Consider the following 12,788-nt stretch of genomic DNA (forward strand, 5'->3'; position numbering starts at 1 on the left):
AGATCCTTCCTCATCAGCCCAGATCCACGCACAACCCGTACCCTGCTCCCAAACCAGGGTACTGCTCCCCTGTTCATCCTTTTGTACACCGAGAGGGACACTGGGACCTCCATGGTGTTGCAGGGTATTGAAATCCCTCCCAGGCTTGCCCGTCACTGGGAATTCAATCTAAGTGAAGCAGAAACTCTTTAAAAGTTAAAGGGTTGAGAAAATTGCCTCTTTTATTATTAATAAAGTGGATAATGCAGTGCAACGCTCGCTCCTGCTGAGAAAGACTTTGCTGGGGCACCGTGCAGCTCAGCCCTGCCACAGCCCGGCTTGGCAGCACCCATCATGGGGTGGGGGGCACTGGGCTGTCCTGGACCCCTGTGTCTGTCCCATGCACCCCCCTAATTAGCTGCCAGTGTCAGCACCCATCCCGGGTGGGTGCTGTGGTTGTGCTTCAGCCTGGAGCCAGGAGGGCAGCCAGGGACGAGGGCTGTGAAATGCCCCAGGATGTTTATACACTGGAGGGGAAGGAGGTGATTGATCTGTCAGCAAAAAAATGGGAAAGGACAGCAAGCTGGAGAGTAAAATACAGAGCATGTCCTGCTCTGCTCCTCCAGCTGGCAGGTTTTCAGGCCCCTCTGCAATGCTTCGCGGTGCCCCCAAAACACCTCCTCTGCTCAGCATCTTCTCTCTTCCCTTCCTGAGAGGAGGTCTGGGTTCTGGCTGCCTCGCAGCAGCATGGGGCTGAAAAGGCAGCTCAGGGGCTGAAACAAAAGAGGTAGATCCCCAAAAATTGCCTGGTGAGAGGCAGGTGGCTATGGGGTACAGCGTGTGGGCCTGCCTGTGCCATTGGGGCAATGCAGCTTCCAGCACTGCTTTCTCCCTGTGCCAGACTTCCCCAGCCTTCGGTGGCGATAGATTTTCTCTCTCTCTTGTTTCTGGAGCTAGCAAACCTGGGAGACATGGTGCTTTCACAGACCTTTGCTGTTTTGGTCTATTTTTGTCACTCCAGACCTACAAATGGCTCAGGTCAATGTTAAATTGTACCTGTATTATGGAGGTTGAGATACTCAGGGCTGTGGAGGCAATTTCAGTGTTGATGGGAATGGGGCATCCCAACTCAGCGGGATTTTTAGAGCATCAGCCTGATGTTGAGTAGCAGCTGGGTTCAGAGGAAACCTTTTTCCAGCACATCTCTATGTGCAATGGGTTAAAACCCAACACGTCTGTGCCTGAGCCTGCTGCTCCTCTCTGCAGTCGTGGCGTTCCAGCAGGGATTGCCAAAACTGGCTCACACTGCTGTGTTTTAGGTGTCCTCCCAACACCCATATGCTGAAGACTTCATCGGGAAGCCACATGTGTGGACTGTCGACTACAATAACTCCGAAGAGTTTGAAGCTGCTATCAAAACCATCATGAGGACCCAGGTACGGCTCAGGGGAGGTGGCAGGGCGATCTCCCTGCTGCTGGGTTTGCAGGGACAGACATCGGCAGTGATTGCTAGTGCCTGGCTCTCCCTTTCGAGCGTTAGTTGCTTTTCCTTTCTTGCTTTCCCTTTGAAATTATTTGCACGTGCAAGGCAGAAATCATCCTCTCCTGCAGCTTCAGAGAGACTCGTGCTCGTGCCTTGCTTTGGTACCGCACACTGTCAGGGTTTGCCCAGGGCAGCGCCGTGCCTTTGAGGGATCCCCTGGGAATCCTCTGGGCAGAGCCAGAGCAAGGGGAAGCTGAGATAAGGGAGATGAGGTTTGGGACCAGGAGGTTGAGATTGCTGGAGATGAGCAGCAGTGCTGGGACCTGGCGTGAAGCAAAGATAAACTCAGAGCATCTCCCTGCGAGAACCCCGAGAGCTGCCAACCTCTGCGCCTGCTGTTCCCCCATTTCACTGTTCATTGTTATTGTTTGGATCAGGCAAATCAATAGGAATAGCTCCAGGAGTTGCCTTTGTGAAGGATGAGGGGATATAAGGAAGCGGGGGGATGCAGGGACCCCCTGGGAAGGCAGCGCTCCCACTGCGCCTGCCCTGGAAACACTCCCTCATGAATATTTACCTCCTGCCCTGTGGCAGGAGCCTTTCAAGTTGTCCAAATTATTAAAGTCAATTTTCCTGCAGGGGAGAAAAGTGCTGATCTCCGTTTTGCTTGCAATTTGCTTCGCTTTGGATGAGCCATCCCCCTGTGAGGACAGCGATATCCTGTGAAACTGGGGCTCTGCGCTGGGCTGTAGGGGTCTGGGGTTCATGGTGCTGGGTGGGATTTTGGAGGGCACAGGGTGATACCAGCCAGAGAGGTGTCATCCTTGCTTTTCCCCGCATTAGAAGCTGCAGAGGTGGGAGTCTGTGGAAGTCTGGGGACTTTATTCAGCTGATGTGGCCACACCATCTGCCCAGGTCTCGGACCTTATCATGGTTGATTGCCACAGCTCTTCACCTCGCACTGATTTTCTCTACAGGTTTGCAAAGAACGGACAAACCCAACTTATGAAAACAGTTGTTGTTTTGCACATTCATTCCCGTATCTCGATTAAAATTAAATTAAAAATAATTACATCCCTGCTGCTATGTTGCCGGGCCAGCTGTCAGTGCTTGACCCTCCACCATCTGGGCTGGAGAAATGGCCCCGAGGCGAAGGCAACGCCGTGGGCGGGCAGACGGGAGCTGCTGGTCTCTGTTTCAGGAGAGAGAAGGAAATTTTCAATCTTTCCAGAAAGGAAAAGGAAAATAGTGAAGCCTGGTGCAGCCGTGCTATTAAAATAATTAAAAAATGATTGGAGAATTAAGTGGGGGAGAAGGCTCTGCTGGCTCCTGAGCAGCTGTGTTGCGCTGCAATGTCGACTGGATGTGCACCAGGTCATTTAGATGCTTAATGATAATCTCTGGTTAAAAATAATAAGAAAAAAGGATTTTAGGAAGGGATTTGGTGGTGTGATGGGCACCAGGCAGGAGCTGGTGTGGGGATCTGCTGTCTCTGGCACCCGGAGCGTGCCACTGCCGTGCTGATGCCAGTTTTGCCCAAAGATGAGCTCCCGTCTCGGCTTTTCTCCCCGTTCCCACTCTTCATGTAAATACAGTTGTGGTGCAGTCTCAACACGTCCTGCCTCCCTCCCTTAATTAACATTTCTTCAGTTGCTGAACAGCTGATGGAGGGCAGGGGAAGCAGAGCTGGAACACGGGTGTCTGTAATGCCAGCACCGCGTGCGGGCAGTGTCGGCAGCTGCCTGGGCGGGCAGGCTGCTCTCTGTTTTCCATCCCAGCGTGACACCACATGTAGTCAGATAAACTCTGTCTCCTATGGGACCACAGGGCAACTAAAGCTGCCACCCATCTCTGTGCGACCAGGGACCCCCACCCCGAGGTCCCCTCCTGTGAAGCAGCCCAACTGCTGTCATTACCCTCGACTGCCAGGAGGTTGAAGTCCTAAATTTGCCTCACATTAATAAAACCAGGCGCTGACGTCCCGCTTGTGTTGAAAACGTGCAGTCGCTCTGGAGAGAAGTTAGTCCTTCCCACCAAGAAGCATGCTGGGTTAATCCCACAACTTGCCTCTCTGGATTTTTTTTTAAAGATATTGTATAAATCCTCCTGAAGCAGAGCAGGGGGTGAGTGTGAATATCTTACAGCAAGTTCATTTTTTCCTCTTTTTTTCCCTTTTTGTCTTTTAAGTAGAAAGGTCTGCTTTACTAGAGAAGCTGTCAAAGCAATTAAGCCTAAAAATTGACCTACCTTACAGGTTTAAAAGCCTTATTATGGGCTTTGGCTTCAGGAATCCCTTGGTATCTTGTCTTCAAAATAGTTTGTCACAGCAGAAATTGGTAAAAAAGAGCATTAGCAGGAGGAGTGGCAGATAGATCATGTCTGGGCTGTTTAGTTTTGCTGTTCCTAGCCAGGTAGGAGCTTGGAGAAACTATTTTACTGACTCCTTTTTTTCCCCAAAGGCAAAATGGGTTGTTTTGTTATCCGAGTATCTTAACAAATTTGTCTGTGTTTCAGAATAACCACCATCAGTTTATTTTTTCAGTGAAAACATTACTTCATTCCAGTAATGTTGAAATGAAGTAATATAGCTTTGTTTTCCATCTGTCTGCCTTTGTTTGAAAATACCCTTCCAGTTTGTTGAAACGAAGGCTTGTATCCGAAATGATGCATTTCCCTTTGCTTCACCAACCCAAACAGACTGTTGAACCTGAAACGCAGCCTTTTTCCCCTCCTTGATGGGTAGAAACACTGGAAATTGAAACCTGACCTGAAACAGATTTTCTTCTTTTTTTTTTTTTTTTTTTCCTGTTGTTGTATAACTGAAGAATCACTTATCCCACAGCTTTAGTTTTGCATCTTCCAGGCAAAACTCAGTAAAATGTTTTTGGGCATGTGGGATGTTGTGGGAAGCTGTGAGATGTCTCCTTTTCTTTGCCTCTGCCATCAGCTTTTCCCAGCAGCAACCATGCCAGGTGCTGGGAACCAGGGTGCCAGGGACCAGGAACCGGGGTGCTGGGAACCCCTCAAGGGCTTTGGGAGCTGATTTCATGAACCTGGTAGTAATTCGGATATGGTCAAGCTGACAAACAAGATCGCCCTGCTTTAGAGCATCGTGGCTCTGGGGGATTTGCTGATGCTTCAGCAATATTTTAGCCTTACTTTGTGGCTGCCTCAGCCTGCCCGTGGCTCTCTGGCCAGGTCGCTGCTGGCGTGGCCACACAGCTGTCCTGATTTATATTGCAGACACCCGGAGCTGCAGCTCGGGGCAGGATGTGCCGTCCTTGCAGCTACAGCCCTGCCCTGGCTCTGGCTGGGCTGGCAGAGCTTTCCTTGGTGGGTTTGGAGCTGTCTGGGTCTGCTGGCAGGGCTGGCTGCTGTATCTGTGCAAATACAGGAGTTGAGATGCGGCCGGTGTCCTTCGCCAACCTAAATTTGCTTGAAAGAAACTTTTTCCTTCTGGAAAGAGATCTGAATCATGGCTTGGACATAGCTTGGGCTTGCAATATGGGTTTTTTCCCCAAAGAAAAGCCCTTGTGCTCCCCTCCGTCATCCTTTTGGAGGTGGCACCCACTCCAGGTCACCCTGCAACTGCTGAGGAAGGTTTTCAGCAAGCCATGCCTCTGCCATTCATTCCCCTTTGGAGCAGTTTGGGGTTTCCCTGATGGCTCGCACCCCTGACCTATTTATAAGGAAAATCGAAATCATGGAAGCATCAAGCCTCTCTACCCCAGAGATCAAATCCCGGCACAGTTGCACGGGGCCAAGAGACAAATTGCATCCCCCTAGGAAAGGTGATGCTGGGAGGCTTGTCCTGGTGGTGGATTATGGCAGTTAGCCAGGGGCGAGAGGCTGGAGAAGGAGAGAGGTTTGCAGGCACCACCATTTTCTTGGCCTTCAGCTTTTTCCATTGTCAATAATAGTCCTCGCACAAGCAATTTAATAGAGCCAATATTCTGGTGTACTGAAGGGAAAAGGCTTCATTATATTAAAGTCAAACATACAGGAATATAATGGAAAATTATACATTTCAGACTATGCTTGAAAGAGTGGCACATTAAACATCACAGCGAAAATAGCTGGTTAAAGTGTTCCCAGCCTGCTGTTACGTGCCGGCAGAGAATGGCATTATTTTTCTACTTATTTGTCTGATGATGTTTGGATTTTTTTTTGCCTTTCTTTTCCTTTTGAGCAAGGGAGACATTGCTCTCTTCAGCTCTGGGATTCCTGCTGGAGACCAGGGGTCTCGTGGGGGGGCAGCAGTTAACTCCCCATTTGGCTGATGGAGAGCACTAGGGCTGGAGAGCGCTGGGGCCCTGTGTTCCCCACCAGTGCCTGGGGGTAAGGACGGCAAAGTCCATCTTCACTGACCCCTCTGCTTCCTCTCCCGTGGCATCCCACGCATTGCTCCGCCAGGCAGCGGGGTGCAGGGATCCCCACCTCGGAGCCCCTCTCCTCCTCCTGCCCAGGGCTCTGGGGAGATCCTGAGCTCCCAGCGCAGGGAGTGGCATTAATGATGTGGCTGTCAAGAGGAGGCCAGGCCTGTCAGATTTTAATTAAACAATTATCTTCTTGAAATTGGCATTTTCTTTCAGTCCTGGGTGCATGAGCTGAATCCTAACGAGACCAGGAGAGGGGAGCAGAGGGGAGCAAGAACCTTTGGGGGAGCCCCGGGGGGGCAGAGGGGCACAAAGGGGGTGTGTGGGGGCTGCAGTGGGCTCCAGCTGCAGCCTCCTGATGCCCTTGGACCTGACAGGGCTCCTGGGAGCCTGTGAACAAGTGGGATTGTACCCAGAGCATCACCTCCAGGTACACACGCAGAAGCAAGGAGGTTTTCTGCCTCTGCCCAGCTGTGGGTGCACTGCATCCCACTGGGTACCACGGTGGGGTTCTGGGGGAAAGAGGCTGTTTTACAGAATTACATCTGCACCATGCTGGGTGTAACGGGGTCCTGGGAAAAGCCCCCAGCATTGCAGCCAGGAAAGCAGCGGTAAAATGTGACCGAGCATCGGTGATGCTGAGCAAGGGGGGGTTTGTCTCCCCCAGATCAGTGCCAGGCAGCACCCAGCACCCAGCCTGGCTCAGGCTTTGCATGACTGAGATGGGCAGTTTTGCTCTGTGGAGGACTCTGCCCCAGTTAACTGAGCGCCCATCAGCAATTCAGAGGCAAGATTGGTGCCTGTCATTGTGTCAGCCCTGATTAGCGTGCACATCTGTAATTAGACAGAGCAGCTGTGATTTCCAGCCTGGCTGAGATCTCAGGTGGGATATTTATGGCAGGGAAATGCTTAGAGGGATCTTCTCGGCAGACTGAGCCTTTGAGCTTGGGTTTGACGGGTACTTCAAAAGGAGATAGTTATTTCGGAGGTGCAGTGCTCAGAAAATAGAAGAAACAGTGTTTTCCAGATGAATTATCTTTGCGGTGGTTTTGCTTATAATCCTTCTTTTGCATGAGGCTCTGCAGAGATGCCCAGGGGAAACAGGGGTCCCAGGACCAGCCCCTTCCAGGCACCAATGTCCTGTGACTCGTGTAACATTTCTCTGGAAAAATAAGGGAGTGTGAAAAAATCTGTCTTCCCAGAGCAGAAAGTTCCTTAAAAAATAATTTGTTCCAGAGGGAAGAGGTCTGTCAGTGGTGCAGCTCTCGGGACAATGCTCTCCCTGTGGGAAGAATCACTGCTGACCCTGGGACAATGGCCACACACCAGCCCCGCTGGAGGGCAGTGAGCCTGTCTGCCTGCTTCTGCCTGCTTCTGCCTGCTTGCCCTGGAACCTGTGCCACTGCTGTGCCAGGGACAAGCTCGTTTGGGCGATGCTGCTGAGCCTCTCTGCAGAGGAGGGGGTTTCCCATGGCAGGACCCGAGGGTGACTCTTGGGGCAGGGAGATGGGATGTTGGACAGTGAGTGCAGGCAGAAGTCTCCCAAAGACCGGCAGCATTTCATAACCTAAAAATACACCATGGTTGAAGTGCTGCTGGTTTGGTATAAATAGCAGTTACCAACATGGGGGTGCAGTGACAGCACTGGCATCAACATTTACTCCATCCCGGCGTGCAGCCAGTGCTGCCTCCCTGCCTCGTCCCAGCCCGTGCTGGCAGCAGCGGGGAGCACCGAGCCTCTGGAGCTGGGGGAGGTGCTGGCTTCCACCCTGTCACAGCCATCCACGCAGAGCAGCAAACCCTCAGCAAAGTGCCAGTGAGAAAGATATTTTTTTTTTCCCTATGCTTTTCACCGTTCAGTTTGGTGGGTCGTAGCCCAGGGAGGCAAAGCCTGGACCTTCCTCTCTGAGCAGGCAGAGCTGTGCTGATGTCAGAGCACTCAGGATCCTAGACCAGACCCAGGGCACCACTAGGATGCTCTTGTTCTGGATTAGCTTGGCATCTTTACCAGTCCTAACTTCTCCTCTGTATTTTAAAATTACTCCCCCCACTTGCCCGCAGCTGCGGAGTTTTTCTTGGATTGAAACAGTTCATACTTTAATTGGAAGTGACTTATTGCGTGAAAACTGATTTTATTTTATAACATACCAAAAATGAAAAGTGAGACTAAAATAGAACTTCATTTTCACCAGTACATGGGTTAAACCCAAATTAATCCTTCACCCTCTTTCTCTAGTGCTTTATGGCTTCTGAAGTTTTTCCAGTCCTGGTTTTCTGACCTACTTGCTTTGGACAGACACAAGCCATGGGCTTCAGTGGGTGGGGAGAGCCATTGCCCAGGGCACTGCTGTCCCAGGCCACCAGGCCCAGGGGGAGAACAAGGCTGTCCCTTCTTGCTGCCTGTGCTCTGCTCTTCTCCCTTCACAGGTGGACCCTTACCTGCCTTACGAGTACACCTGTGAGGGGATGCTGGAGCGGATCCACGCCTACATTCAGCACCAGGTTGGGGAGCATCCCTGTTCTCCTGGCCAACCATCCCTGTTCTCTCATGGGTCCATTCCTGTTCCTCTGGGCGAGCAACCGTTGAGCCATTGCAGCTCCCCAGCCAGGGATGCAAGGTCCCAGCCCTGTGCAGCCAGCGGCCTAATTGCAGAAAGCACCAGGAGATGGGGGCTGGGGGAGGTTTGTCATGAACCAAAGATGCTGGGGGGTGATAAAGGGTGGCTGGGGGGACTGGGGCTGGGTCAAGGCCTTTCTGCTGCAGAGAATAAGGCAACACTGGGAGAAGAAGAGGTGGCCGGTGCCTTCATCTCCCATAGTAGGAGATGCCATCTGTGCATGCAGGTGACCTCAACCTGAGGTGCAAACTCAGCAGCCCAAATGTCCTCCTGTCCCACCAGCAGCCTCCCTTCCCCATCCCCAACATCTTGCTCTGTCCCTCCACACACTGACCCATTGTCTTCTCTCCCACTAGGATTTCTGCACCACGTCGTCTCCTCCTCTGCCTCCCAAGGCCAAGAGTCCTGCTATGCAAAGCCCTCCGAGCCCGCTGGCCCTGTCCCCCAATGCCACTCACCTGGTGTGGTCCCCCAGTGCCAGCCGGGACCCCCATGCCTGGCCCCCAGTGGACTCGCTGCAGGTGTGGGTGTCAGAGACCCGGCACGCCTGCACCGAGACATGCCGGCGGCATGGGCTGGTCTGCGAACCCACCTTCTTCAGGTTCCTCAACAAGAAGGAGGTGTTTCTCCAGTGAGTTGTGACGTTCTCAGCGAGGTGGCGTTGGGGGCCATCAGCCAGAAGATGTTCCCTTTGCTTCCCCCATCCCGTCCCCCGTTTTCCTCATATCTTTCCTCCCAAAATCCCACTGAGGTGCCCAAGGTGATTGTAGGCAGGGCACTGCCTGCAAAGCAGCTCATTGCTTGCATGTGTTGGCCCTGACCGGCTTCACACTTCAGAAGACAGTGGTAGCCCTTCCAGGCACGTTTCCACCTCTCTCCCACCCTATTCCTCTCCACCTCCTCCATGCTCTCTCCCTTTCTCTCTTTTTTTATGTCTTTCTCTATAAAACTGCATTTTGAATACACAGCAGTGAAGTTCTAATAGAGTATAAATCTGCCACCAGGCTCCGTGCTGCTCTGTGGGCAATTAAAATGCGAGCATTACCATTGCTGTCATGCTGGTCAGGCAGGCGCTGTGAGTCCCACTGACATTTTTATATGATAAATTACAGCTGGGGCTTGGATTTCACTCTCTCCCCTCCATGCCCTCCTCCAGACCTTAAAACGAGCTGGCTCAGGGACTCACCAATTGAGAGGGGTTGGTGGGAGGGTGATGCCAGTGCTGCTGCTCCATCTGCAGATGCAGGCATGGGTGGGAGGAGAGGGATGCTGAGATCCACACCGGCCATTGCTGCTGCTCCTTGGGGTGTTTGCTGATGCCCACCCCAGTTTTGCTGGCTAATCCCAGCTAGCGGGAGACATGTGGGTTTCTGTTGAACTCATGTGCCCTTCCAGGGGACATTAGCTGCTGTGGGAGGTGTCCACAGAGAGTGAACAGACCCATTGGTGAGCAGGGGGAATATAAAATATTTAGGTGGATTTTAGTCCGTGATTTCCTGAGCCATCCATGGCCCATGCAAGGGATGGGGTGGTCTCTGGGCTGCAGGGTTGAGTTGCAAGGGTCACCCCTTCCTGCATGGTGTGTTGGGCTGGTGACGAGCATTCACGTCTAGCCAAGGGGTGCCAAACATAACACTGGTGCAACCAGCAAAGATCTGGCCCAGTGCTTAGGACAGGAAGGACAGAACAGCACTAAAAACCCTTCAGTGAAACCCCAGGCAGCCTCCTCACCTGAACCAACCCACCTTTGTTTTTGTTCCCAGGCTCAGCATCACCTGCGATAGCACTGAGTATGAGATGAACCATCTTTACCCAGCGGTGGCCGAGAATGTCCACGAGTGCTACCTCCAGAAGGAGCCACTGCTCTTCAGCTGTGCAGGCTACAACACCAAGTACCGGCGCCTCTGCCCCTGCCGTGACTACCGCAAAGGACAAGTGGCTCTGTGCAGGGACTGCTTGTGACTTGGTGTGTCCCCCTCCGTGTTTGCAACACACAACGTGCAACGAGTGGCTTTTTCTCAAAGCTTCTGCAATAGCCGAGGGAGGTGGGACAGGTCCCTCCTGGCGGGTGAGCTGGGAGTGTCAGACTCTGGGGGTTGTTTCGTCTGCCAGTCAACTGTGAATGACCACGTCCTGACTTTTGGTTTCATTTTCTTCTCGAGGAGCATTGTCCGACCGCATCCGAACCCACCTGGACCTGGTGGTGCTGGGCCGAGGTGGTGGGAAAGGGGGACTGGGGACACCCTTCCCCTCCTCTGACAATGGGACAAGCAACCAGCAGACTGCAGTTTCAGGGTTTTCATCTTCTTCAAGCATCCTGGGTTGTTTTATTTATTGATTTTTTTTTTAACCCTCCCCCCTGACAAGTGGTAAATTAAAGGGGAAGCAACACCCAATCCTTCTGTGGGAGTCATTGGGCAGAGCTGTGTTGGGGGTTTCAGGGGGGCTGCTGGTGCCTGCCTTGGCTGTGAAGCTGGGGGAGAGCAAAGCCCAAGGAGAGCGGCTGGGTTGGATGGACACGGTGGGGTCTGCACCCATGGTTCTCCCAGGAAGAGCCGCTGGGGGTTGGACGATACCCAGGCTGTCCCTGGGAAGGGAGGGGCAGGATGGGGCTGGGGAGGGCTCCCGGGAAGGACGCTGGTCCCCAGGGAAATGCTGTAAGCAGGGTGGAGGTGCCCACAGTGAGTTCCCCCCCGCAGCCCCTGGGCTGTGCACGGAGCTGTACGTCCCTCCAAGGGACCGAGACATCGGAGACGGTGGCAGGGGCACGGAGACTGCTCGGGGTTTGAATGAGCAGGCGGCAAGGAGGACGTGCTGCAGCAGCAGAAAGGAATTGCCAGCTCTGTGTGCCCCAGATGTTGCAGCCATGGGAAGAGGTGAGCTCCAAGCAACCATCTTCCATGGATGGTCTTCGCTTCTTTAATTTTCTTCATGCCATTCATCTCAGTTCAGGGGAGTTTTCACTGCTGCCGGTGTATCCCCTTGCTTGCTGGGTGACCTGTTTTTGTAGGGTTGCTTACTGGAGCCAGACTGAGTGTGTTGTTGTAAGGTTGGTGCTCAGCCCTCCTGTTGCTTGGAAGCATTCGATGGTGAGACTCCTGCATCCCGTAAAACATGTGGCTGGAAAATTATGCGCTGGAAATGCCCTCCCAGCCCTTCACTGTGCAGAAAAGCTCCTGGCCCGGGCTGGCGAGGGAGGCTGGTGGGGTGGCAGCCTGTCCTGGCAGGGTCACCACAGGGTTCCAGGCTTGTCCCCCCAGCTCAGGGTGACTGATGGAGAGCAGTGCCATGGCAGGATGAGTACATGAGGTCTCCCCCAGGACCCAGCTGCTCGCTGGAGCTGAGCCACATGGCCTTGGCACCTCCAGCCCATCCTCCCCATGGCTCAATGGCTTGCAGCTGGGTTTTGGGAGAAAATCATTCTTTCAGCTGTGCAGCAGCATTGGGCAGATGCCAGCTCCCCTCACCCACTCTGACCCCAGGAATGGGGACACCACACAGTGCTCGTGTCCTCCAGACATCCCTTCAGCTGAGCCCTTGAGCCCACTGCAGCAAGACTGGCCGCATCCTGCACCGGATGAAGCGGGAGCTGGAGACGCTGCCATTATCCCGAAGCAATTTGTCATCTTCAGCGCAAAATTGCGTAGGCAGCCTCCATCCCGCCTGCAACGCCAGACAAGGGGAAGGATTGATTAAGTAATTTTTGTGTCTTGCAGCCAGCATGTGTATAAATAAAAGCAGCACAAACCTCTCTTTGCAGAGCTGAGCAACAATACCTTGTGCCTTTCTACGGCACCTTTCATCTTGGTCTCAGAGCATCACCCAGCACAGGCTCCCTGCGCCGCTCGCCCCGGCTGCTGCGAGCGCAGGGTGGGCAGGAGCTAGCCCGGGGGAGGCACGGGGGATTTGCAGGCAGAAACCACCAGTGATTCACTTCCCAGGGTTGTAAGGACCAAATAAAACCTGGTTTTACAGGGGATCTAAGCAAGCTTTAAAGACCAAGAGGCTCGGGCTGCATCTCCAGCCAGTGCTCATTGCACCAGCTCCCTGGGCAGCTTTCTCCACTGGTTCTGCTCAGCTGCTTTTAAAATAGCCTTCACCTTTCAGCAGCCCAGTGCCTGCCTCCCACCACAGAGTCCAAATTATCCCCTGGCAGAAGCATTTTTCTCCAAGCTGAAATAAAAGGCGTCTGGCTCACCTTTGCCGCTGTCATGGGAAATAATGATCTGTCTGGAAGCTTGTTGGATCTTGAGCCAGCCTGTAAATTTGGGTGATGGGGCTGAGTAATGCTCTGGTATTACCTGTCACGTCTCTGCCCCATCAGCTGGCACT

General features: G+C 53.0%; 1 protein-coding gene across 2 annotated transcripts in view; it reads left to right on the plus strand.

Annotated features, from left to right (window-relative positions):
* Positions 1-10,852, plus strand: part of MGAT5B (alpha-1,6-mannosylglycoprotein 6-beta-N-acetylglucosaminyltransferase B) — a 69,818-nt gene extending 58,966 nt beyond the window's left edge. For both annotated transcript variants that reach the window (XM_074847019.1, XM_074847020.1), the window contains exons 14-17: positions 1,299-1,415; positions 8,266-8,340; positions 8,813-9,087; positions 10,220-10,852. In XM_074847019.1, coding sequence (XP_074703120.1) covers positions 1,299-1,415; positions 8,266-8,340; positions 8,813-9,087; positions 10,220-10,418 — 666 coding nt within the window. In that variant the 3' untranslated portion in view covers positions 10,419-10,852. The remainder of the gene's footprint in view (positions 1-1,298; positions 1,416-8,265; positions 8,341-8,812; positions 9,088-10,219) is intronic.
* The last annotated feature ends 1,936 nt before the right edge of the window (positions 10,853-12,788 follow it).

The sequence above is a fragment of the Strix aluco genome, chromosome 21, assembly GCF_031877795.1.
Source record: "Strix aluco isolate bStrAlu1 chromosome 21, bStrAlu1.hap1, whole genome shotgun sequence".
Taxonomy (NCBI): Eukaryota; Metazoa; Chordata; class Aves; order Strigiformes; family Strigidae; genus Strix; species Strix aluco.